We start from the raw sequence: 26,347 nt of genomic DNA, 5'->3' as shown, positions 1-26,347 counted from the left end.
GAGGTTGGTCACACATTAAACCTGTTCTATGACATGTCAAGACAGGAGGAATAAGCTACATAGATGAGTGATAACTATCTAAGCACTGATTATCTCAGAAAGAATGCAACTGTGTGTTTGACAAATTATACAAATTATCCATAATGAGATGAGATACATAATGTATAAATTATACTTGATTTGTAATATTGGTCCTGAAAAAGAATGAGCATTAACTCTAGCCATTAACGTAATGTTTATTATTTAGGTTCAGCAGAAGGCGAGCTTCTCAAGAGTTTAATCAGAAGTAATTTAAAAGTTATGAGGTGCTACAGTTAATGCAAGTACAGTGTAGCATCAGTAGTTTTCAATAAATACATACAGTAATCCAAGGACCTAGATACCCACTACATGAAATAAATACAGTACATTTAAAGTACTGAGAACATTATAGAAGAACAAAATAGAATTTTTGTAAAGTTCACAGGTTTATAGATGTCAACTGTAAATATTAATACTCTAGTTAATTGCTTGGTATTTTAAAGTTACAGTGTGTGAGAAGATACAAGCATCTTTTCACACAAAACTTTCGGGTAGCATGCCAGAGTAAACAATGATAGACATTATTAAAGTATTATTCAGGTATTAAAACTAGTCAAACCACATTGTAGGTATTCTGTGTATGCCCTGCAGGGAACTGTCTTGTCACCTTTTTTGTTTACCCTGTACACGTCTGACTTTCAATGCAGCTCAAACACCTGTTTTCTTCAGAAATTTTCTGATGACTCTGCTGTTGTGGGCTGCATTAAGGGAGGTTGTGAGGGGGAATACGGGGGCATAATAAGGGATTTTGTGGACTGGAGCAAGCGCAACCACCTGAGGCTAAACACTTCAAAGACCAAAGAAATGGTCTTTGATTTTAGGAGGAAGAGGCCCAAACCTGATCCTGTCTTCATACTAGGAACTGAGGTGGAGCAGGTCCCCAGCTACAAATACCTTGGGTTACAGCTGGATAACAAGTTGGACTGGTCCAGCCACACAGAGGCAGTCTACAAGAAGGGGCAAAGCAGACTATATTTTGTTAATACAGTTGCGTTCTTTTAATATATGTAAACCACTGCTGTGCACCTTCTATAACACTGTGGTGGCCAGTGCTTTGTTTTTTGGTGTGGTGTGCTGGGGGGTTGATGCTTGCACATCAGACAGAGAGTCAATAAACTGATTAAAAAGGCGAGCACCACCACTGGTGCCCCTCAGGACTGGGTTGAGCAGGTGGCTGAAGTAAGGATGCTAAGAAAGATGAACGCAATAGTGAATAATGACTTGCACCCACTTCATGCCCTGGAGGTGTTTCGGGAGAGCACCTTCAGTCGCAGGCTGATCCCACCAAGATGTAAGACTGAAGGTCTTTCTTGCCAGCTGCCATCAAGCTCTTCAATGTGCAATAAACTCTAGCACTTCAGCATTCCAGCACTTAATACCCCAGATTTTTACTCTAATGTTATTAGTTTATTTATTGCATTTATGGTTAGAATTATTATTATTTTTAGCTGAATTTTTAAATTCTGTATTTTTAAATGTTAGTATTTCTATAAGTTTGTGAACTTTGTTATGTAGATAGATCTGTTTTTTTATTATTTATTATTTATTTATTCTTGTCTAAGTATGGTGAATGAATGAATCCTGAGTATGGTTGATGCTGCTGTAACTTGTAATTTCCTGCAAAGGATCATTAAACTATCTATCTATCTATCTATCTATCTATCTATCTATCTATCTATCTATCTATCTATCTATCTATCTATCTATCTATCTATCTATGTAATCATTTGCAAAAATGCATAACACTCAGTCACTTAAGACACAAAAAAAGATAATGGCAAGTATTTTAAGCCCTGCATGCAATGTCACATGCTTCACCAAAGCCTGGTCAATAGATAACATTTTTGTATGTGTATTTATATGGCTGTATACATGCTAATCTACAACAGAATAATACACCACATGTAACCACAGTGCCTTTGACTTTTTAGCTTATGTTTTCATGTGATCAATAAAATTGCATCATGCTTGAAAATATGACTCCAGGATTGATACCAAAGTATTATTTCCAAAATGCCCATCATAAACTTTTATAGCAATTCAAAATATTTAAAGGTATGAGTACTGATCAAAGCCTACCCTTGCACATTCATACTGGTTGCCTTGTGCATATTCTTATGATGCTTTTTTTTTAAATTGTGCTTTTTAATCATGCATAATATTTAAAAATTATCTAGACATATTTGCATTATTCATTAAAGGAACAGGATTGTCAAACTGAGTGATGGTTCTCATTATGAATGGAGGATGTGGTTTAGCATCAGCTGGACCATGTGAACAGAAGTGACACAGCCACCATGAAGCATGCCATGAACATATTGATCTTGCTGCTGACATCACTTGATGATATTACTGCTGGGATAAAATATAAAAGACTTGTTAGGGGAAAAAAGATGCATGATGACAACAATGCAGAAGTATTAGCTTTTAATTATTAATGATAGTGTGTTTTTGAAAGCTCAAGACCAGGAGCATGATGACATATTAGGTAGACAATATACTATGATGCAGTGATTTATGATTGGAATGTTGATACACTTAAAATAACATGCCCCAAACATGTTATAAATCATTATACCACAGCACTGTTGAGTTCTCAATTCTGATTAGTCATAAAGTGTTAATTAAGCATTTATAACAGTAGTTCTGTCCATAATGCTGGCTGTAATTCAAATCACAATTAATCAATATTAATACATTCTTTCTAATATGTTATTGTTTCTGTAACAGCTTACTCAAGAACTTGTATGATGAGCACTCCACATAATCGACGCCGGATTACTGAGTTACTTTATAGCTGCTATAATGATCTACTTGAATTGCAGACACTCCATGACATTAAAAGGAACTATAAATAGTTAAAATATATAACATGCCACTGATTTATAAATTATAAATTGTAATCTCTGGCTAAGTTGCTGTAGTATAATTGGAAAAAAAACAAACAAAAAAAAGTCAAGCAATGCTGTTATAGGAAACAAAATCAATTTTGGGGTGGTAACAGGAATGCTGCTTTGTGTTGGCTGCATCAAACCACCCCATCATTGATTATTTCCTATAATAGCACATTGATGGGTGTTTTATTCCGCACAAAAATATTACTTCCCACTTAATACAGGTATTTACTACTTACGTGTGCCATTCACTATGATGTCATTGAGGAAGATCTTGAAGGGAAGGCTTGTATCATTTGCTGCTCTGAGTATAGTTTTCCCAATTTGTGTGTTGTTGGGAAGTTCAGCAGAGTGAGCAAAATACAGGTTTATGAAGGTCATAATTGAATCGGTCTGTTCTTTAAGAACTCCGTTGCTAGAGACGCAAAGATAAAGTGAGTTAGTAAAAAGACTGTGTAATATGACAGTTGGTTTTAAATATGAATATGACTGTTTTGTGATGCAAAATGCACCTATTATAAATACCTGAAGTTTGATATGGTTAAGATGGTGAATGCAGTTGGGAAGTCAGCAACAAAAAAAGGGCTAAGCTGCAAAGGAGTAAACAGGTGGTTAAAAAGGGAATGTTAACGTATACTTTTAATAGTTATTTTAACGATTAACATCACAATATTAAACATGAATAAAAATATATTAAGGGAAAACAACATCAATATCTTTCACAAATACAAGCACATGTACAAAATGCACAAATGTATGTAATCACAAATCAAAACACATTCTGCAAATAAATGCATGATAGGTGCAACAGGACCAAATACAGTGCTAGTATGCTTTGAAAGAAATATCATGGAGTGGAATTTGTGATTATAGTGCATTCTCTTCTTTCAGTTGTGCAGGAAAAGGTAATGGAGGAAAAAAGCTATCTAGCTATATCAGCACCATTAACAAATATAGTTGAGGCTTCTCACAAATAAATAACAGACTTCCACACAAAAACGGTAACACTAATATACTTTGTGAAATATATGTTGTTTCTATATGCTTCTCATTTTTATCCATCCATCCATTATCTGTAGCCACTTATCCTGTTCTACAGGGTCGCAGGCAAGCTGGAGCCTATCCCAGCTGACTGTGGGCGAGAGGCGGGGTACACCCTGGACAAGTCGCCAGGTCATCACAGGGCTGACACATAGACACAGACAACCATTCACACTCACATTCACACCTACAGTCAATTTAGAGTCACCAATTAGTCTAACCTGCATGCCTTTGGACTGTGGGGGAAACCGGAGCACCCAGGGGAAACGCATGCGGACACAGGGAGAACATGCAAACTCCACACAGAAAGGCCCTCGCTGGGCTTGAACCCAGGACCTTCTTGCTGTGAGGCAACAGTGCTAACCACCACACCACCGTGCCGCCCCTTCTCAGTTTTATTTTATATTTATTTTTCATTCTCCATATTTTCATAAAGTTGCTTCAGATAAAACTAGATGGGCACTCGGTAGAGTGTATGCCTCCTCCAAGCCATATATTATCAACATCAAAATTAAATCATTTGATCCTCGGATAATACTAAAGCTGTACACCAAATTTCATCACAATCCATTCAATATGTTTTACAGTAGTTACACTGGGAACAGACAAAAAAAAATCCTGGTTCCACATCCATATATGCATTTGTATAAAAATATAATCAATTCTTTGGCCTATGACCTACCTTTCCCCAAAATTTCATCAAAATCCGTTCACTACTTTTTGAGTTATGTTGGAAAAAGGCAGTCAAACAAACCAACCAACAAACAAGCAAACAAACAGAGGCAAAAACAGAACCTCCTCCAACATTGTTGGCATTGGTATAAATGTCTCTGTATTTATTTGTGGAATGTGTTGTTCCCATGAGTGACTGTATGCCATATTGGTGTATTAGAGTCCATATGTATATTTTTACATTTTATGCTTGTATTTGTGAAAGGGACTTGTTCTGTTTTATGTTTGCATAAAAAAATCCTATAACCCAGTATGTATTGATTTCATACTTACTCCTGTTTTAATCATGAGTGCTCTGTTTGTGAATAAATCTGAACTAGAATCTGAGAGAGACGCTTCAAAAGTGCCATTTGTTCGGAATTGCACAGGGACCTTGTGTGGCTCATCTGTGAAGAGAAATGTAGGGAATGAATGTAACTATCTGGCAAGACAAACATATGGTGTAAATAGTGTTATAGTTTATCAGATGACTTTATATCAATTGACTTTTCGGGATCTGTGAGCAATCGCAATAAGTTCTGTGTATAGGTCCTCTGAAAAAGATCTTGGCTTACCATAATTTCAAATATCAAATTTTTACTAGAATTCTACCAGTATTTTGAATTGGTCAAAGGTTTATTGACATCACATCCATATGTGCTTGTTGAACATCCCATTCCACATTGAGTCCCCCTTTGTTGTTATAATAACATTCAATCTTTTGGGAAGACTTTTTTGGAGTGTTGCTGTGGGGATTTGCTCATTCAGCCAAAAGATCATGAGTGAGGTCAGGTACTGATGTTGGATGAAGAGGCCTGGGGTGCAGTCAGCATTCCAATTAATTCTAAAGGTGTTCAGAGTGGTTGAGGTCAGGACCCTGTGCAAGACACTTGAGTTCATCCATGTTCAAGTCCTTGAAAAGCCTCACTTTGTTCACTGAAGCACTGGCATCCTGGAACATGTTCCCAGACAACTGAATGCACACCAAAGCCCAGTTGTTTTCAGTGACTCACAGGAGGACAGAGAGAACCAACAATCCATTGATCACCCCAACGACTCTCTTGGCCGTTCACACCCAGCCCCCAGTGACCCACACTAACAGGATGAATCATCGACACCTTTGGGTTGCTTTTCATCCATGAGAGGATAAATACCTTATACTCCCTATTAGTCAGACAGAACTGAAGAAGCCTTTCGGATGAGAGGTGAAACGTCTTCAAGCAAGTCCAGTTGCTCTCTTTTACCATCCACAGTTTACTATGACCTGGAAGACTGAGAATCTTCACAGACATGTTTAGGCTAGGCCTCTTAGTTCCATTGAAAGGAAATCTTACTGCTACAGCAGACAAAGACAGTCGAGACAATTTTGTGTTTCCATCTTTGTGCCAACAGTTTTGGGGAGACCTTCATATGGTTGTCCTTTATCTTTTAAAGGGGACATACATTGTGCACAGACAATGTGCACATACATTTGGGTATCTGCAGGGCCCCCCAACCCACATACTCTGAAATAAGATAACCCAGTCAGTTTTTTTTTTTGGGCTGCCTATTTCAGAAAACATGTACTTCAACAAACAGTTCAGATCTGACTCCCCTTCTATGTCACAAGGGGAGATCATTAGAATTATGCCATCCCCTCATCTGAGTATCTCCACTCAGATTGAGAACTGCCTTTGTGAATGAATTTTCATTCGGAAAGTGCTATCTGATTGGCTAGTGGAAGATGGGGTGGGGTGAGCAGTGGCTCATTATTACCTAAAGGAACAGGCATTTAAATCAGCCATTTTGAACAGAGCTGTTTAGACAGGGTGAGAAGGGTGCTGTGGCGCTTTATTCTTGTGTTATTTTGATCACAGTATGTCACAGACATTTCATTAAGTCTGCGGGGAACTGTGTCAACTTGTGGAAAAGGGGTTTAATATGTCACTAGTAATTTTATCTTCTTTTCAGGCATGTATAGCAAATTTGGCAACATCATCCTTTTTGTACTCACTGATGACACTGATTGCGGTGGCATCAAATTCCACTTCGAAAGTATTGTTATTTTCTGCAACATCTTTGAGACCTTTCACGACTTCGTCAGGAGATGGGAGAGGTTCTGTTGAACTCTTGTTGAATACCAACTCAACATCTGCTTCGGTAAAGTCATCTGCACGTCTGTTCTGAGGTCTGGGAGAAAAATTCTTTGTCAATATCAAATTCTTGTGGTTATTAGCAATATTTTTATGCTAATCTAATATGTGTAAATGACTTGAAACAATTGAATCCCAGTATATAAACATAATTTATTCCCAGCAATGAATAAAATATGAAATATGCATTGATGAAAATGTGTGAATTGTAAATTTCAATGAGTCTCACCTGAAGGCTCGGATAATGCTCCGAAGGAAGCGAGGACCAAATAGCTTTTTATAGATTAGATTCAACTACAAAAAAAGGAAAAAAAATTACCATTAGAACTTTTTATTCCTGTTTGTTTGTATAGTCAATAGACAAAGATTTTTGTAAGCTTCTTTTCCAAAACTTATATTTTAGATCTTAGTTTTGACTATGATTGTGAAATGTATGGTGCTCTGTCCTTAATAATTTATATAATTCAGTGAATGGTTTCATACTTACCACTTTAGCCATAATGGCAGCCAATTTTTTGAATTCGTTACTCTGAGGATTACCAAGCTCTGAAACAAAAGTATACTTGATAGTAATACTCAATTCAATTATTGGTTGGAGACCATCTTCTACAACTGCTGCTGTTGTTGTTGTTGTTGTTGTTGTTGTTGTTGTTGTTGTTGTTGTTGTTGTTGTTGTTGGGGTGGTGGTAGTAGTAGTTGTTCTTTTAGTAGTCGGTTTTGTGGTTGTTGTAGTTGTTGAGGTGGTGGTAGTTATAGGAGTAGTTGTTGTTTCAGTAGTAGCTTTGTTGGCTGTTGTAGTTGCAGCAGTTGCTTTTGTAGTAATTGCTGTAGTAGTAGTTGCTATTTGCGTTACTGTGATGAAAATAAAGGGTGAGATTTGCATTCATCTGAGGAAAACTATGTATGAATTGAGTCACATATTTACAACCCCGATTCCAAAGAAGTTGGGACAAAGTACAAATTGTAAATAAAAACGGAATGCAATAATTTACAAATCTCAAAAACTGATATTGTATTCACAATAGAACATAGACAACATATCAAATGACGAAAGTGAGACATTTTGAAATTTCATGCCAAATATTGGCTCATTTGAAATTTCATGACAGCAACAAATCTCAAAAAAGTTGGGACAGGGGCAATAAGAGGCTGGAAAAGTTAAAGGTACAAAAAAGGAACAGCTGGAGGACCAAATTGCAATTCATTAGGTCAATTGGCAATAGGTCATTAACATGACTGGGTATAAAAAGAGCATCTTGGAGTGGCAGCGGCTCTCAGAAGTAAAGATGGGAAGAGGATCACCAATCCCCCTAATTCTGCGCCGACAAATAGTGGAGCAATATCAGAAAGGAGTTCGACAGTGTAAAATTGCAAAGAGTTTGAACATATCATCATCTACAGTGCATAATATCATCAAAAGATTCAGAGAATCTGGAAGAATCTCTGTGCATAAGAGTCAAGGCCGGAAAACCATACTGGGTGCCCGTGATCTTCGGGCCCTTGGACGGCACTGCATCACATACAGGCATGCTTCTGTATTGGAAATCACAAAATGGGCTCAGGAATATTTCCAGAGAACATTATCTGTGAACACAATTCACCGTGCCATCCGCCGTTGCCAGCTAAAACTCTATAGTTCAAAGAAGAAGCCGTATCTAAACATGATCCAGAAGCGCAGACACCTTCTCTGGGCCAAGGCTCATTTAAAATGGACTGTGACAAAGTGGAAAACTGTTCTGTGGTCAGACGAATCAAAATCTGAAGTTCTTTATGGAAATCAGGGACGCCGTGTCATTCAGACTAAAGAGGAGAAGGACGACCCAAGTTGTTATCAGCGCTCAGTTCAGAAGCCTGCATCTCTGATGGTATGGGGTTGCATTAGTGCGTGTGGCATGGGCAGCTTACACATCTGGAAAGACACCATCAATGCTGAAAGGTATATCCAGGTTCTAGAGCAACATATGCTCCCATCCAGACGATGTCTCTTTCAGGGAAGACCTTGCATTTTCCAACATGACAATGCCAAACCACACACTGCATCAATTACAGCATCATGGCTGCGTAGAAGAAGGGTCCGGGTACTGAACTGGCCAGCCTGCAGTCCAGATCTTTCAACCATAGAAAACATTTGGCGCATCATAAAATGGAAGATACGACAAAAAAGACCTAAGACAGTTGAGCAACTAGAATCCTACATTAGACAAGAATGGGTTCACATTCCTATCCCTAAACTTGAGCAACTTGTCTCCTCAGTCTCCAGACGTTTACAGACTGTTGTAAAGAGAAAAGGGGATGTCTCACAGTGGGAAACATGGCCTTGTCCCAACTTTTTTGAGATGTGTTGTTGTCATGAAATTTAAAATCACCTAATTTTTCTCTTTAAATGATACATTTTCTCAGTTTAAACATTTGATATGTCATCTATGTTCTATTCTGAATAAAATATGGAATTTTGAAACTTCCACATCATTGCATTCCGTTTTTATTTACAATTTGTACTTTGTCCCAACTTTTTTGGAATCGGGGTTGTAGATTGACCATTTGTGAAAAACTGTCACACAAGTATATCACCTCAAAATCAACAGTTTACATTTAAAATATTCATGAGAAGTATAGAAGCTACTTTTCCCATTTCAAAGTTGATATAAAAATGTGTGATTCATACATAACAAAAGCATCTGTCATGGTAAAACTGTATCAGCATTCTGTATTGTTATAATGATTTTTGCATCATTGGGACTGTACATGTAGTTTCAACTCATATCTGTGATGATTGATCCAGACCTATAAGACTTATAAGACCTATAATACATATAAGACTTGGTCATGCTCATTTGTGAAATGAATATAATTTAATGCCAAATTAGCAGATTCCAGGATAATACCTGTAGATAATTTGGAAGAAGTCGGTTTTGACTGTGATGTGATGACCTTTGACGTTTTCTCTGTGATGCTTGCAGTTGATCTAGAAGAAGGGCTAGATTGTGATATTGTTGTAACGCCTGTTGATGTTTCCAGTATGGCAGGTGGAGCTGATCTTGATGGAGAAGTTGATGGTGGCTCTGATGTAACACCTGTTGATGTTTCCAGGATGATATGTCTAGTTGAGCCTGATGGAGAAGTTGATGTTGGCTCTGATGTAACGCCTGTTGATGTTTCCAATATGATAAGTCTAGTTGAGCCTGATGGAGAAGTTGATGTTGGCTCTGATGTAATGCCTGTTGATGTTTCCAGTATGACAGGTATAGTTGATCGTGATGGAGAAGTTGATGTTGGCTCTGATGTAACGCCTGTTGATGTTACTAGTATGATAGGTCTAGTTGAGCCTGATGGAGAAGTTGATGTTGGCTCTGATGTAACGCCTGTTGATGTTTCCAATATGATAGGTCTAGTTGAGCCTGATGGAGAAGTTGATGTTGGCTCTGATGTAATGCCTGTTGATGTTTCCAGTATGACAGGTATAGTTGATCGTGATGGAGAAGTTGATGGTGGCTCTGATGTAACACCTGTTGATGTTTCCAGGATGATATGTCTAGTTGAGCCTGATGGAGAAGTTGATGTTGGCTCTGATGTAACGCCTGTTGATGTTTCCAATATGATAGGTCTAGTTGAGCCTGATGGAGAAGTTGATGTTGGCTCTGATGTAATGCCTGTTGATGTTTCCAGTATGACAGGTATAGTTGATCGTGATGGAGAAGTTGATGTTGGCTCTGATGTAACGCCTGTTGATGTTACTAGTATGATAGGTCTAGTTGAGCCTGATGGAGAAGTTGATGTTGGCTCTGATGTAACGCCTGTTGATGTTTCCAGTATGATAGGTCTAGTTGAGCCTGATGGAGAAGTTGATGTTGGCTCTGATGTAACGCCTGTTGATGTTTCCAGTATGATAGGTCTAGTTGAGCCTGATGGAGAAGTTGATGTTGGCTCTGATGTAACGCCTGTTGATGTTTCCAGTATGATAGGTCTAGTTGAGCCTGATGGAGAAGTTGATGTTGGCTCTGATGTAACGCCTGTTGATGTTTCCAATATGATAGGTCTAGTTGAGCCTGATGGAGAAGTTGATGTTGGCTCTGATGTAATGCCTGTTGATGTTTCCAGTATGACAGGTATAGTTGATCGTGATGGAGAAGTTGATGGTGGCTCTGATGTAACACCTGTTGATGTTTCCAGGATGATATGTCTAGTTGAGCCTGATGGAGAAGTTGATGTTGGCTCTGATGTAACGCCTGTTGATGTTTCCAATATGATAGGTCTAGTTGAGCCTGATGGAGAAGTTGATGTTGGCTCTGATGTAATGCCTGTTGATGTTTCCAATATGATAGGTCTAGTTGAGCCTGATGGAGAAGTTGATGTTGGCTCTGATGTAATGCCTGTTGATGTTTCCAGTATGACAGGTATAGTTGATCGTGATGGAGAAGTTGATGTTGGCTCTGATGTAACGCCTGTTGATGTTACTAGTATGATAGGTCTAGTTGAGCCTGATGGAGAAGTTGATGTTGGCTCTGATGTAACGCCTGTTGATGTTTCCAGTATGATAGGTCTAGTTGAGCCTGATGGAGAAGTTGATGTTGGCTCTGATGTAACGCCTGTTGATGTTTCCAGTATGATAGGTCTAGTTGAGCCTGATGGAGAAGTTGATGTTGGCTCTGATGTAACGCCTGTTGATGTTTCCAGTATGATAGGTCTAGTTGAGCCTGATGGAGAAGTTGATGTTGGCTCTGATGTAACGCCTGTTGATGTTACTAGTATGATAGGTCTAGTTGAGCCTGATGGAGAAGTTGATGGTGGCTCTGATGTAACACCTGTTGATGTTTCCAGGATGATATGTCTAGTTGAGCCTGATGGAGAAGTTGATGTTGGCTCTGATGTAACGCCTGTTGATGTTTCCAATATGATAGGTCTAGTTGAGCCTGATGGAGAAGTTGATGTTGGCTCTGATGTAATGCCTGTTGATGTTTCCAGTATGACAGGTATAGTTGATCGTGATGGAGAAGTTGATGGTGGCTCTGATGTAACACCTGTTGATGTTTCCAGGATGATATGTCTAGTTGAGCCTGATGGAGAAGTTGATGTTGGCTCTGATGTAACGCCTGTTGATGTTTCCAATATGATAGGTCTAGTTGAGCCTGATGGAGAAGTTGATGTTGGCTCTGATGTAATGCCTGTTGATGTTTCCAGTATGACAGGTATAGTTGATCGTGATGGAGAAGTTGATGTTGGCTCTGATGTAACGCCTGTTGATGTTACTAGTATGATAGGTCTAGTTGAGCCTGATGGAGAAGTTGATGTTGGCTCTGATGTAATGCCTGTTGATGTTTCCAGTATGATAGGTCTAGTTGAGCCTGATGGAGAAGTTGATGTTGGCTCTGATGTAACGCCTGTTGATGTTTCCAGTATGATAGGTCTAGTTGAGCCTGATGGAGAAGTTGATGTTGGCTCTGATGTAACGCCTGTTGATGTTTCCAGTATGATAGGTCTAGTTGAGCCTGATGGAGAAGTTGATGTTGGCTCTGATGTAACGCCTGTTGATGTTTCCAGTATGATAGGTACAGTTGAGCCTGATGGAGAAGTTGATGTTGGCTCTGATGTAATGCCTGTTGATGTTTCCAGTATGAAAGGTATAGTTGATTCTGATGGAGAAGTTGATGGTGGCTCTGATGTAATGCCTGTTGATGTTTCTGGTATGAAAGGTATAGTTGATTCTGATGGAGAAGTTGATGTCGGCTCTGATGTAACACCTGTTGAAGTTTCCAGTGTGATTTCTGTCCTTGAACCTGATGGTGAACTAGATGGTGGTTCTAATGTAACATCTGTTGATGTTTCCATTGTGATTTCTGTATCTGATGTTGAAGGAGAAGTTGATGGTGGCTCCGATGTAATGCCTGTTGAAGTTTCCAGTGTGATTTCTGTACTTGAACCTGATGGTGAACTAGATGGTGGTTCTAATGTAACATCTGTTGATGTTTCCATTGTGATTTCTGTATCTGATGTTGAAGGAGAAGTTGATGGTGGCTCCGATGTAACACCTGTTGAAGTTTCCAGTGTGATTTCTGTACTTGAACCTGATGGTGAACTAGATGGTGGTTCTAATGTAACATCTGTTGATGTTTCCATTGTGATTTCTGTATCTGATGTTGAAGGAGAAGTTGATGGTGGCTCTGATGTGAAATCTTCAGTTGTGTCAATGGTTGGTAAGATGAAAGTGCTTGATTGTCCAAATGAGATTTGCAGAATGCTACCTATAATGCAAGAGTTATTTTTAGAATCGATCATACAAAATCTGCAATAAGAAATTATGTGTGAAATGATAAGTGTGGAAAACACTGGCCTGGATCAAGAACTTACTCAGTATGAACAGGATCAGTTTTTTTCTCTTCATCCTGATTGTTTTCCAAGAATACCCTTCAATGATATTACACAAATTATTATCCAACTTTTACGAATCAAAGCCTTTTACAAATATGTGACATTCTGGGTTTTTTTTGTTATATCACATTATGCTTTGTTGCGTTACAGTACGCAATTTTCTTAATATGCATTCAACAGAGTTTTACCAGTCATACCATTTTTTTCAACTATTTTTTCCTGATAATTCTTGTCTGTGAAGATTCTCAATCATCCAGTTCATAGTAAACTGTGGGTGGTAGAAATGGGCAACTGGACTTGCTTGAAGATTCTTGAAAACGTTTCACCTCTCGTCCGAAAGGCTTCCTCAGTTTTGTCTGACTAATAGGGATACTCCCTATTAGTCAGACAGAACTGAGGAAGCCTTTCGGACGAGAGGTGAAACGTTTTCAAGAATCTTCAAGCAAGTCCAGTTGCCCATTTCTACCACCCACAGTTTCCTGATAATTCTTGCATCTTACCTTCTGGAAAAATTTCAACACCTAAATCTGTCTGGGAAGTATTTCATAATGCTGTAGAATCTCCTTGCCTTCAGGTATACAGATACCTACTATCTTCTTAAATACTACTAATAAAAAACAGTTTAAGAATGAAATCCACAGGATATCTCTATGCACATTATTATATACTGATTTGAATAACTAGATCTTGTAACTATACTATTAGTCACAAATTTTTAAGGGGATAGGAAATACAACCCAGATTCCAAAAAAGTTGGGACAAAGAACAAATTGTAAATAAAAATGGAACGCAATGATGTGGAAGTTTCAAAATTCCATATTTTATTCAGAATAGAACATAGATGACATATCAAATGTTTAAACTGAGAAAATGTATCATTTAAAGAGAAAAATTAGGTGATTTTAAATTTCATGACAACAACACATCTCAAAAAAGTTGGGACAAGGCCATGTTTACTACTGTGAGACATCCCCTTTTCTCTTTACAACAGTCTGTAAACGTCTGGAGACTGAGGAGACAAGTTGCTCAAGTTTAGGGATAGGAGTGTTAACCCATTCTTGTCTAATGTAGGATTCTAGTTGCTCAACTGTCTTAGGTCTTTTTTGTCGTATCTTCCGTTTTATGATGCGCCAAATGTTTTCTATGGTTGAAAGATCTGGACTGCAGGCTGACCAGTTCAGTACCCGGACCCTTCTTCTACGCAGCCATGATGCTGTAATTGATGCAGTATGTGGTTTGGCACTGTCATGTTGGAGAATGCAAGGTCTTCCCTGAAAGAGACGTCATCTGGATGGGAGCATATGTTGCTCTAGATCCTGGATATACCTTTCAGCATTGATGGTGTCTTTCCAGATGTGTAAGCTGCCCATGCCACACGCACTAATGCAACCCCATACCATCAGAGATGCAGGCTTCTGAACTGAGCGCTGATAACAACTTGGGTTGTCCTTCTCCTCTTTAGTCCGAATGACACGGCGTCCCTGATTTCCATAAAGAACTTCAAATTTTGATTCGTCTGACCACAGAACAGTTTTCCTGTCAGGTTCTATGGACATTTTTAGCCTGCTGTTCATTACCTGGCCACTAGATGTCACCATTCAGCAGTGTATTTTCTTTTACCCTTGTTTTTCTTTGGTTACACTTGTCCTCATGCTATTGGCTAATTGAATCACTGATGGCAAGGAGTTGATTGGTTGACCTACATATATGAGTCTGTTTTCTTTTCACTCTGCTGCTCCTGTGAGCCACCATGTGAGTGCTTGTCCTTGGGGTTTTTTTTTTTTTTTTTTTTAACTTTACACACTATAGCTGTTTGCTCCACTGTTCTGAACTGCCTTTTTGACCACTGCATCTGTTTTGCTAAGAAGAGGATTGTTTTGCTTTGGACTATCTCTATTGGACATAAACCTTGTACTCTGCTTTATTTTTTTGGACACTTAGAACCCTGTGATTTTTTTTTTCTGTTGGATTTTGTAACCTGGGACTAGATCGTTTTGGACTGTTGCTTATGAATGATTTTTTGAACTTTGAACTTTTGTGCCAAGAACTGTCTTGCCATTTTTGGGATTCCTAATTTTTTTTGTGCGTTTTAATTGCTGACCTTTTTGCCTTATTGGATCTGGAGTTATACAAGCTAAAGTTTTATTTGGAATTTTGTATTTTTTCTGGTGCTCTCAGTAAAGACTTCCATTTTGAAAACGCTAATTCTCTGCATCTCTGTCCTGAATCTGTCTCCTTCCGAGGGTGGCCTTGTGGTCCAAGATGCTCAATCCCCATCTCAACCACAACCATGACAGAAGAACTCAGCCAGCAATGGATGGAGCAGAGGATATACCACTTCCCGAGTCCGATTCTGAGCCAGAGCCTGACCCCTTACCTGCAACTGCCCCCGCATACGACCCGGCACTCACCCTCCAGCACCTGGTAGCAGCCGTCACCAGCCGAGAGGACACCATGCGTCGTCATGAAGAGGTCTTAGCCCAGTGGGGGGCTGAAATGGGAAGACAAGCTGGCATGCTGACCAAGATCCACCAGGCCCTCCAACTTCGTCAACCTGCTCAACCTGCCTCTTCAGCCCCTACAGCCACGTCTTCCAACGAGCCTACAGCGTCTCTTCCTGTGCCCAGCCGTGAGCCCCAGAGAGGTACAGTGGAGACCCTAAAGGTTGCAGGGGCTTTCTAACCCAATGCCGTCTGTCCTTCGACCTCCAGCCTGCCGCCTACCCAACAGAGCATTCCCGAGTGGCCTACGTCATCGCACTCTTGACTGGAAGAGCCCTGGCCTGGGCTACAGCCCTCTATGAAAGCAATAGCCCTGTTTGCGCTTCCTTCTTGTCCTTCTCCAAGGAGATGTTGAAGGTCTTCTCCCCAGAAGTCAGCGGTCGCACAGCAGCCAACAAACTTCTCCAACTTCGCCAAAGCCGTCAGTCGGCAGTGGACTATGCCATTCAGTTCCGCACCCTAGCAGCGGAAAGCGGCTGGGGAGAGCAGGCCTTGCTCGCCACCTTCTACAGTGGATTGGCTGACCGCATCAAGGATGAGCTAGCTTTGTGGGAGGAGGCTGAAGACCTCAAGTCGTTGATCTCTCGAGTCATCCGGTTGGACAATCGGCTGCAGGAACGAAACAGTCCCGAAAGGCTCCTTTTACCAAGCAGTTCCAGTCTGTAGCAGCCCAGCAGTCGACTCCTCTGATGGAGGACCGGAGCCCATGCGGCTGGGGGGAACTCGACTGTCTCAGGCAGAACGTGACAGGCAAATGAGGGAGCATTGCTGCATTTACTGTGGAAAGCCTGGACATTTTCGCAGCACCTGCCCAGAACTCCAGGGAAAAGGCCAAACCCCGTCCAGCCCCAGGAAATCTGTGATGGGGGTGACATCGTTTCCTGATCTCCCATCCACCGGATTCTTCGTTCCTGTAACTCTCTCCTGGGATCACCAGCTGCACTCTTTCCAGGCCTTTATTGACTCTGGTGCTGCCGGCAATTTCATGGACCTCTCTCTAGCACAACATCTTGGGATTCCCACATCTGGCCTTGATTCCCCTCTGTCAGTGACTGCCTTAGATGGACGGCCTTTGGGTGGGGGCCTTGTAGATCTAATGACCTCTACTGTTCATGTACGGATCGACAGTCACCAGGAGGAACTGTCATTCCATTTAATCCAGTCCCCAGAATTTCCCATAGTCCTTGGATTCCCCTGGCTGACTCGCCACAACCCTCATCTAGATTGGGGCTCACGCACGATCCTCCAGTGGGGCCCCACTTGCCATGCCAGCTGTCTTGTCTCAAGTACCTGTCCCGAGTTTCTCAAGCCTCTTGAGTTGTCCCGAGTGCCTCCCGAGTATCATGACTTGAAAGTGTTCTGCAAAGGGAGAGCAGTGGCCCTACCACCTCACAGACCCTATGATTGTGCCATTGACCTGCTGCCCGGCACTTGTCCACCTAGGGGTCGCATCTTCTCACTCTCTGCACCAGAACGCCTAGCCATGGAACAGTATATCAAGGAGTCACTGTCCTCAGGCTTCATTCGACCCTCCTCTTCTCCAGCCGGAGCTGGCTTCTTCTTTGTGGGCAAGAAGGATGGAGGCCTGAGGCCTTGCATCGATTACAGAGGACTCAACAAGATTACTATCCATAACCGTTACCCCCTGCCGCTAATGTCATCAGTTTTCAAACTCCTGCAACACGCCACCATCTTTACCAAATTGGACCTTCGCAACGCCTACCATCTGGTCCGAATTTGTGAAGGAGATGAGTGGAAGACTGCGTTTAACACCCCAACTGGCCACTATGAATACCAGGTCATGCCCTTTGGACTCACAAACGCCCTGGCTGTGTTCCAGGCCCTAATTAATGATGTCCTTCATGGCATGCTGAACAGATTTGTTTTTGTTTATTTAGATGACATTTTTATTTTTTCTACGACCCCCTCCGAGCACATCCAGCAGGTCTGACAGGTTCTCAGTCGCCTCCTCAAGAACAACCTTTTTGTCAAAACTGAGAAATGTGAATTTCATGTTCCCAAGGTGTCCTTTCTCGGCTATGTCATCTCTGAGGGGAGGATTCTCATGGACCCTAAGAAGGTGGAAGCAGTACAGGATTGGCCTGTCCCTAACACAATGAAGGAGACGCAGAGATTCTTGGGCTTTGCAAATTTCTACCGGAGGTTCATCCGTAACTTCAGCTCCATTGCTGCCCCCATCTCTGTGCTCACTCGAAAATGCCACTCCCCCTTCTCATGGACTCCTGAGGCTGGCCAGGCATTCAGGGCTCTCAAGCAGCGCTTCACCTCCACTCCCATCCTCAGTCATCCTGACCCCACTCGACCATTCATTGTGGAGGTGGATGCCTCTAATGTAGGGGTTGGAGCAGTGTTATCCCAGAGATCCTCTGACGGCAAAGTCCACCCTTGCTTCTGGCGAGCTTTCTGCAAGCTAATCGGGGCGACTGCGAGCCTCTCGTCTGGCTTCCATCCCCAGTCTAATAGGCAGACAGGGACTGAATCAAGACCTTGAAGCCGCCTTGAGATGCATGGTCTCGACCAATCCCACCTCCTGGTGCTCCCAACTCCCATGGGCTGAATATGCTCACAACACACTGGAATGCTCAGCTATAGGTATGTCGCCCTTTGAGTGTCAGTTCGGCTACCAAGCACCTTTGTTCCCTGAACAAGAGGTGGATGCAGGGGTCCTGTCTGCCCAGCAGTTTGTGCGGCGGTGTCGGCATACGTGGGGTAGAGCCAGACGTGCCTTGCTGAAAGCCTCCCGACAGTACCAGCAGCAGTCCAATCGCCGTCGGAGGTTGGTCACCTTCCGACCTGGCCAGAGGGTCTGGCTTTCAGCTCGGGATCTTCCTCTGAGGGTGGAGAACTAGAAGCTGGCGCCGCAGTTCGTTGGTCCCTTCAAGGTGCTCCGCCGGGTCAACCCTGTGGCCTACACTCTACAGCTGCCCCATTCCATGAGGGTCCACCCAACCTTCCATGTCTCCCGTCTCCACCCAGTGGTCACTTCACCGCTGTCTCCTGCTCCTCGGCCACCGCCTCCCCCTCGGCTCATCGATGGCCGGGCCACGTACACGTTCAACCGGCTCCTGGATTCCCGCCATGTCCGTGGGTCTCTTCAGTATCTGGTGGACTGGGAGGGGTATGGGCCGGAGGAGCGCTCCTGGATGCTGTCCAGAGACATACTTGGCCGCTCCTTGGTTAGAGACTTCCATCGCTTGCGCCCTGATCGGCCTGGGATCGTCAGGAGACGATCTTAGGGGGGAGGTTCTGTCAGGTTCTGTGGACATTTTTAGCTTGCTGTTCATTACCTGGCCACTAGATGTCACCATTCAGCAGTGTATTTTCTTTTACCCTTGTTTTTCTTTGGTTACACTTGTCCTCATGCTATTGGCTAATTGAATCACTGATGGCAAGGAGTTGATTGGTTGGCCTATATATGAGTGTTTTCTTTTCACTCTGCTGAGTTCTCCTGTGAGCCACCATGTGAGTGCTTGTCCTTGTTTTTTTTTTTTTTTTTTTTACACTATAGCTGTTTGCTCCACTGTTCTGAACTGCCTTTTTGACCACTGCATCTGTTTTGCTAAGAAGAGGATTGTTTTGCTTTGGACTATCTCTATTGGACATAAACCTTGTACTCTTATTTTTTTTTTGGACAATTAGAACCCTGTGGGGTTTTTTTTCTGTTGGATTTTGTAACCTGGGACTAGATCGTTTTGGACTGTTGCTTATGAATGATTTTTTGAACTTTTGTGCCAAGAACTGTCTTGCCATTTTTGGGATTCCTAATTTTTTGTGCGTTTCAATTGCTGACCTTTTTGCCTTATTGGATCTGGAGTTATACAAGCTAAAGTTTTATTTGGAATTTTTTTTGTTTTTTTCTGGTGCTCTCAGTAAAGACTTCCATTTTGAAAACGCTAATTCTCTGCATCTCTGTCCTGAATCTCTGTCTCCTTCCGAGGGTGGCCTTGTGGTCCAAGATGCTCAATCCCCATCTCAACCACAACCGTGACATTTCCACTTTGCATGGATGCAAACGGCGCGCCTTTTGGTGGATGCCGCCTTTTTCACGGCTGTCTGGGGGACTTGTGTGAATCATGCAGATCCGATGAGTTTTTTTTTTTTTTTTTTTTTTTTTTTGGGGGGGGCGTTGGAGTGTCTGATTATAATTTCATCAAAGTAAATTCTGTGTTAAAATTACTAAATAAGCAAATGCCATTACAGTCCCTGAAACATAGGAAGTATGAGAGGAAAACAGTAAATCAGAAAGCTGCGCACGTAAAGCCAATTGGCTGCACGCCATTATCTGCTGCTGGCTGCACTTCACTGCACGCGCAAGGATTTCCATCAGTCCAACATAACGGAATCTTGTGTCGCGCCTGGTCTTTTTGCAAGAGAGGTAAGGTTAACCATATTTGATCTTCTAATCATATAATTTCTATCTTCTAATCATATAATTTCTACTATTTGCATTGTGTAATGTTTAGGTAGTCCTAATGTGTCATTACATCTTATAATAACTGTCATGTTCATCTGTAAGACATAGTGCTAGCTAGCACATTAGTGCTACATTTTAGATGATTGTAGCAAAAATACAGGCGGATATTTTTTAACCTTGTTTGTTGCGTCAGGCAGTTTAATAGCATTCTGGATAGACTAGCACTATCTTGTCCTGTAATATTTTAGTAGCAGCCTATATCCAACTCTACCCCCTTTCCAAAGTGTAGCCTGATGCTAATGTTAGGTTAGGACTTGAGCTAGTTTGAGGCTAGCAGCTTGTTGACGTCCGAACAGTAACGAGCCGCTGGTCTTGGCTTTTTCGCGAATGCAACCAGAAGTGACAAGTGACGAACTGAGTTATTTTCAATAACACTTAGCCTACCACCATAAGGGCGAGGAACTGATGTGTGGGCTTATCTTAACAGACTGCACTGCTGTTGATGCATTTTAACTGTACATTTTAGTGCTGAAGGATGTTATTTTAGGGCGCATTGAGAAAGGGGGGGCAGAGTGAAGAACTAGACTATTTTACATGCTGTTATGATACAGTAGAAGGTCTAGGGTAATCGATGTCCTGGTTTCAGATGTCTGGTCGCTTTATGCTACATTATGGCTAAAATGTGCAACTTTTCATTTGCAGAATGAGAATTTGATGAGAGTGAGGCACTTACAGTGCAGAAAGTGGATGAGGGCTGTAAAACAAGGTGGAACTGGTCTTGGTTACAGGTTGAAATGGAGATTGAGGTCAAGACAGCCAAACACAAATTCAAAATGTCAGACTTTTTCAAAAAAATTGAAAAAAAGGGATATGCTAAATGTACTCTCTGCATGAAGGAGATCAATTATGGTAACAAGGGGGTGCATGCTCTGTTGAATCACTGCCAGAGTGCTATACACACAGAGAGTGGCTACCATCATATCTACCCAAAATGTGGCCCAGCTCCTCTGTCAAGACAAACAAGCTACCAGCCAAAGTCAGGCTCCTACAGCAGACAGAATAAGGGAAAGTGCAGAGCTCCCGATTCCAATGTGAGATCGTATTGCCAATGCAGAGGTGAGTGTGTGTGGGTTGAAGACTAGTTACTGGTAAACAAAATTAACAAGAAGTTTAGTGGACATGATGAGGACAGGACACTCTGAAAGCAAATTATGAGATGGTAACTTTCTATGTTAAACTACAATATAATTGTATCACCTCTGAAAAATGTCATTAAGCTACTGCAAATGAATATAGATGAACAAAATGACTTTTTTTAAAATGAAAACTAATTGAGTAATTTATGCCTTTTTCCTCTTCTTTTTTTTTTCTCTCCAGGCAATGGTCCTAGCAGTTATTGCTGAGCATTCTCTTCCTCTCAAAATGGCACCTGTGTTCGTTGAGCTTAGCCAATGCCTAGCTGCAGACAAGGCAGCACAAACCCAGTTGAAGCTATCCCGCACTGCAGCTTCTTATAAAATGATTTATGGTTTGGGCCAATCGTTCTCTGAGAACCTTCGCCAATCTGCGTGCCTACCCATTCTCTCTGAACATTGACGAGAGTACATCTAATAGTTACAAGAAGGTCCTTTCCATGCTTGTCAGCTATTTTAACCCAGAACTAAATGATGTTGTGGTAGACCACCTGGGTTCTCTTGAAGTCTTAAGTCAGTGCAGCGAATTTGGAGAGGGTTTTGTTTGTTTGTTTGTTTGTTTGTTTTTTTCAGGAAAATAACATTCCCTGGTCAAACCTTATCAGCATAATGCTTGATTCATGTAATGTAATGCGTGGAAGCAAGTCAGGACTAGAGACAAGGATACGCCAAAAACACTGCCCCACTCTTCTGGATGTGGATGGGGATTCATGTCATCATGTCCACAATGCAGCAAAGACATTCGCTGCTCCATTCTCGAACTTCTTGGAGGCCCTCTTCACAGACATCCATACAGATAATCAATGGGCATCAGATCAGGTATCTGAACATGCATTTCTTTCTTTCTTTCTTTCTTTCTTTCTTTCTTTCTTTCTTTCTTTTCTTTTTCTTTCTGTTGAGAATTTTTGCACCTAACTGGATTATTAACTGTTTTGGTTTTGCTATTAGTTTAAGATGATATGTCTTAACTTGCAGTTGGATTACTTGAAGATAATTTGCGAGTTCTTGGATGTCCCTGCCACAAATCCCCCAAGATTTATCTCCCATCGCTGGCTGTCAGCATATGATGTTGGATTTAGCACCAAAAGAATGCTACCAGCACTAAGGATACTTTACGATGGTTTCATGAAGAAGCAGGACCAAGATGTGTACAAGGAGGTTCTACAAGACATGTACAGAGAGCATGAAGTGAGTGACCAGGCTCAAAGGAGGATTGAATTAATTCACAAGGATCTCTGCAAGAAGGGTATGTTTGTACCTACTGTATGTGTGCATGTATGTAATGTAACCATGCATTATGTAACCATGTTGAAGGAACAAAAATCCTACCACAAATTTTAGTGCTCTGTTGTAGTAAAATGATGTAGGCTATGTGTCTTATCTGCATGTGAGAGAACATCTATAGCTGCTGTATCAGTACAAGCACAAGTACTACTATTACTGTTATAATCTGTACAACATCTAAACCATACCATTGGTATGTTGCACAAACTTTAAATCTGTATGTCCTGTAATCTAGACATTATTTTTACGTCTTTTTGAAGCAGTGACTGATCAGGGGAAGAATAAGAAGGCCCGAATTTGTCAAAAGATTTGGGTGGAAAGCCGAAAAGTGGACTTGCATCTTAGTGTCTACCTGGGTGTTCTCCCAATTTTGAAAGAATGTCATGGTCTTTCAAGTGAGTATTTTCATATACAGTATAATGCAACAAATCAACATAGAGGTTTCTGATATTTATAGAAACAGCAGCAAGTTCAGTGTGTTCTAAAATACTTTGTGTCCATCAAAGGGAAACAAAACTCTGGTGCACAAGCTGCATGACAAGCAGCTTGAGGTTTGTCAACTTTTTGGCCTGCTTCATAAAGCCTGAGCACCTAAAGATGTCACCAATCAAATTGCTGAAATTGGATTTGGCCCAAAAAAATCTTCACTCGCAGATTTACCTTGGGAAAGTGGCAGAAGACCAGGAGCCTGTACTACGAACGGAGGTCAACCTACCCAGAAGTAACCCAGGGTTCCCCCGCTAAACCGGGGTTGACAAAACCTGGTTATCTTGTTTGGGGTTAAACGGTACTACGACGCCAATTATGAAGTTGATTTGTTGAACCTGTGTTAACCTAATCAGGGTTAATGCGCGTTCACATGAAAGGGGAGGTTATCAGCGCAAATCACCACTGTTTACAATGGCACGGTCGCCGTACTTCACGGAGGAAGAATGTGTTGCCATAATGCAAAGCTACGAGGAGTTCAAAACAACATTAAGAGCAAAATCTCACACAGCGGCTGCCAATAAGGAGCAGCAAGCATGTTGGCAACGAATTGCCAATCGGGTAAATGCGTAAGTACATTGTCCCTTCTACATGTTCCAGAACAGAAGTATAGGATGAGAGAAAGCTTCATGATCAATCACAAGTCACAGAAAATGGTCCTTCGACGTGGCCCCAGTCATATATAGCTTGTTTAATGTCCGAAAAATCCTGAATAAAATTTGGTATGGTAAATTCATGGACTAGCCTACTTGAGCTGATATGTGCACATGAGTCACATGAATTAGGATGACTGACTGTTCAGTCCCTTTGACTAAGTTGGTGTATGTCCTGTGAACACTTCAGAGGCAACAGCAGTGTCAAACGCACCTGGCAACAGGTGAAAATGAAATATAAAAGCATCATTCATAATGGTGTGTGCGTGCAAGCATTCATTTGGCTTTTCTGTCTTTTCTTTTCAGGAACAGGAGAACTTGAATAAATACAGTAGGAATGAGTGGTGATTTTGGCTTTTCTTTATTTTGTTACTGCCTGAAAAATTGACATCACCTAACGCCAGAGGTAGAAAGTAATGAATTACATTACTCACGTTACTATACTTGAGTAGCTTTTTTGTGTACTTATACTTTTTCAAGTAATTTTTAAAGAGTGTACTTTTACTTAAGTATGTTTTCTTTTAAGTAGTGTACTTCGGTACATTTTTACATCACAACTGTTACTGAGTAAAATAAATAAATAATAAAAGGCTAAAACGGAGAAGGGGAAATGCGTTCTGGAAATGAATCACGGGAAGGACAGTTGTCGCGCGCGCGAGTCTCACACAGACGATGGCGGACATGGAGGAAGCAGTTCATTTGTCATCCACATGGTGACACTAAGCCCAACTGATATTTCACTCACACAATTAAGTGTCTTAAATTCCATTGTATGTGAAATCACACAAGTTAAAAAATCTCAATCTATGGCTTGGCCATGGTATTGTATTGACCTTTTTTGTTTCTCAGTTTTAATGCAGCATTATCCTAAGCATTCAATTTGATACACTTCCTTTAAATAAAACATCTGGGTTGAGATGTACACATCCTTGTTTCCTCTTTTTCATTTTTGCACAACACAATGGAGGCAGAAGACACCCATTGTTAAAAGTAACGTTTTACTTTTACTCAAAGTACATTTTAAATGATCTACTTTTTACTTGTAGTTTTTTTTTTTTTTTTGGGTCTGGTAACTTTACTTGTACTTAAGTAAAATTTCATCAGAGTAACAGTACTTGTACTTGAGTATAATATTTTAGTACTCCTTTCCACCTCTGCCTAACGCAAAATGGGACCAGTACTGACAGGTTGATTTGAGGTATGGACATGACCTATTTGAATGTGGGCCTATATGAAGTAGACCTTTTACCTGTACGTTGATGCTATGGAAGGATTTTCTATTCACATAATCCCCCTCATGCTCTCCCAGGGGTGCACTGATTCGGATGTGAGTGCAGTCAATGGCTCCTATTACTCTTGGGAAACCTGTATATTTTGTTAGTCATATCAATTGTCTCTGAGAGTAGGCAAACAGACGCAATTTGATATTAGTAATTACCTGCGATTGCATAAAACCCTTCTTTGATCTGAAGTGTGGTTAAATGCCCAGGGAACATGACAAATGCATTCATCAGTTTGGTTAGGGCAAGTACCACTTCACAATCTTTGAGTCTTTCAGAAAAGGCCCCTATAGCTTCTTTAATCTCTTGGTTAGATGAGATTACTTCACTTAGTTGTGTGGAAAAGTCATAACTAAGCGACTGTATGGCTGACAAAAGACGGCTTTCATCGTGGCTAGTTTCATCAAGGGTTAGCATCTCCTGGCTCTGTGGACTCCTCGTGTTCCTCATGTGGCATTGCAAGGTCTACCTTTTTATCTTTAGCTGGACGGCCTTTTCCTCGATTTTTTGACAACATATAGATTGTATAAATGTGTTTGGTCAAAAACTGCTCGATATATGTTATAATGTTAAAAGTTATTTCAAATTTGCTGGCGCCCAGACCCACGTGACCATTCAGCTGCTCTCCATAACCGGAACTCCCAAAGTAATTTATTATTATTATTATTATTACTATTACTTTTTTTTTTAATATTAGACAACTTTTCCAGTGTTATGTTGCTGCTTTCCCAACTATTTTGAAAAGTGTTGCTGCTGGTATTAAATTCAAAATGAGCATATATTTCTTAATCAACACGATTTCTCTGTATCAACCCTTGATATGTCTTATGTCTTAGTAATATTTTCAATAAATTATAGGGTTTCCATGGTTTGCATATCATTTGCATTGTATTTTTATTTACTCAGTGTCACATATATTAATGATTAAACTTAAGAAATAGCAATAACTTTCTTTCAGTTTAGGGTTGTGGCTCTGATTATTAAAGAATCTGAATCACTTTTAAAATAAACTTTATCTATAATCATACTTGATAGTTCACACATTAGCTAAAACAAGCACAAAATAAAAATAGCATTTAAAGGAATGACAAAATATTTTCTTAAGACTAGTCTAATGCTGACATAATTTATGACAAGTATTGCATGGATAGGAATATCTGTATTACTTTTATCTTTAATGAATATGCAAGATGTTAAACTCACCAAGTTGCTTTGTAATCTTTGTCAGAGTTAAGTTAGAGTTTTATAAATCAAAATTCTCAGGTCAGTGTCAGAGTCCCAATATTCAAT

The 26,347-nt window shown here is 40.8% G+C and overlaps 2 protein-coding genes across 8 annotated transcripts; one reads left to right on the top strand and one right to left on the bottom strand.

Annotated features, from left to right (window-relative positions):
- Positions 1-216: 216 nt before the first annotated feature.
- On the bottom strand, positions 217-26,347 carry LOC132883442 (mucin-2-like). Of its 4 annotated transcripts, none has more exons than XM_060917083.1 (10): positions 26,261-26,347; positions 13,205-13,261; positions 9,745-13,098; positions 7,347-7,711; positions 7,089-7,153; positions 6,721-6,896; positions 5,022-5,134; positions 3,501-3,565; positions 3,215-3,390; positions 217-2,436 (listed from the first exon to the last, which is right to left on the bottom strand). In XM_060917083.1, the coding sequence occupies exons 2-10, from the start codon at positions 13,236-13,238 to the stop codon at positions 2,342-2,344; spliced, it is 4,443 nt and encodes a 1,480-aa protein (XP_060773066.1). In that variant the 5' UTR covers positions 13,239-13,261; positions 26,261-26,347; the 3' UTR covers positions 217-2,341. The 4 variants fall into 4 exon arrangements, with proteins under 4 accessions (XP_060773066.1, XP_060773068.1, XP_060773067.1 ...); XM_060917085.1 differs by having other exon boundaries at positions 217-2,433; XM_060917084.1 differs by lacking the exon at positions 26,261-26,347 and adding an exon at positions 13,726-13,832.
- On the top strand, positions 19,970-23,236 carry LOC132883443 (uncharacterized). Of its 4 annotated transcripts, XM_060917091.1 has the most exons (5): positions 19,970-20,122; positions 21,539-22,173; positions 22,330-22,600; positions 22,899-23,033; positions 23,145-23,236. In XM_060917091.1, the coding sequence occupies exons 2-5, from the start codon at positions 21,964-21,966 to the stop codon at positions 23,174-23,176; spliced, it is 648 nt and encodes a 215-aa protein (XP_060773074.1). In that variant the 5' UTR covers positions 19,970-20,122; positions 21,539-21,963; the 3' UTR covers positions 23,177-23,236. The 4 variants fall into 4 exon arrangements, with proteins under 4 accessions (XP_060773074.1, XP_060773071.1, XP_060773072.1 ...); XM_060917088.1 differs by having other exon boundaries at positions 21,928-22,173; positions 22,899-23,236; XM_060917089.1 differs by having other exon boundaries at positions 22,902-23,236.

This window comes from Neoarius graeffei, chromosome 3, assembly GCF_027579695.1.
Source record: "Neoarius graeffei isolate fNeoGra1 chromosome 3, fNeoGra1.pri, whole genome shotgun sequence".
Taxonomy (NCBI): Eukaryota; Metazoa; Chordata; class Actinopteri; order Siluriformes; family Ariidae; genus Neoarius; species Neoarius graeffei.
Note: the sequence above shows the minus strand (reverse complement) of the source record. Positions and strands in the feature narration are given on the sequence as shown.

Excerpts from the sequence above, each read along its gene's own strand:
- LOC132883443 (XM_060917088.1), top strand. The coding sequence starts at position 21,964 with ATGCTTGATTCATGTAATGTAATGCGTGGAAGCAAGTCAGGACTAGAG. Across the intron at positions 22,174-22,329 it reads ATCAATGGGCATCAGATCAG|TTGGATTACTTGAAGATAAT; the intron begins GTATCTGAACAT and ends CTTAACTTGCAG. Across the intron at positions 22,601-22,898 it reads CAAGGATCTCTGCAAGAAGG|CAGTGACTGATCAGGGGAAG; the intron begins GTATGTTTGTAC and ends GTCTTTTTGAAG.
- LOC132883442 (XM_060917083.1), bottom strand. The coding sequence starts at position 13,238 with ATGAAGAGAAAAAAACTGATCCTGTTCATACTGA. Across the intron at positions 3,566-5,021 it reads CACTCATGATTAAAACAGGA|CTTAGCCCTTTTTTTGTTGC; the intron begins GTAAGTATGAAA and ends ACTCCTTTGCAG. Across the intron at positions 2,437-3,214 it reads CATCATAGTGAATGGCACAC|CAGTAATATCATCAAGTGAT; the intron begins GTAAGTAGTAAA and ends ATTTTATCCCAG.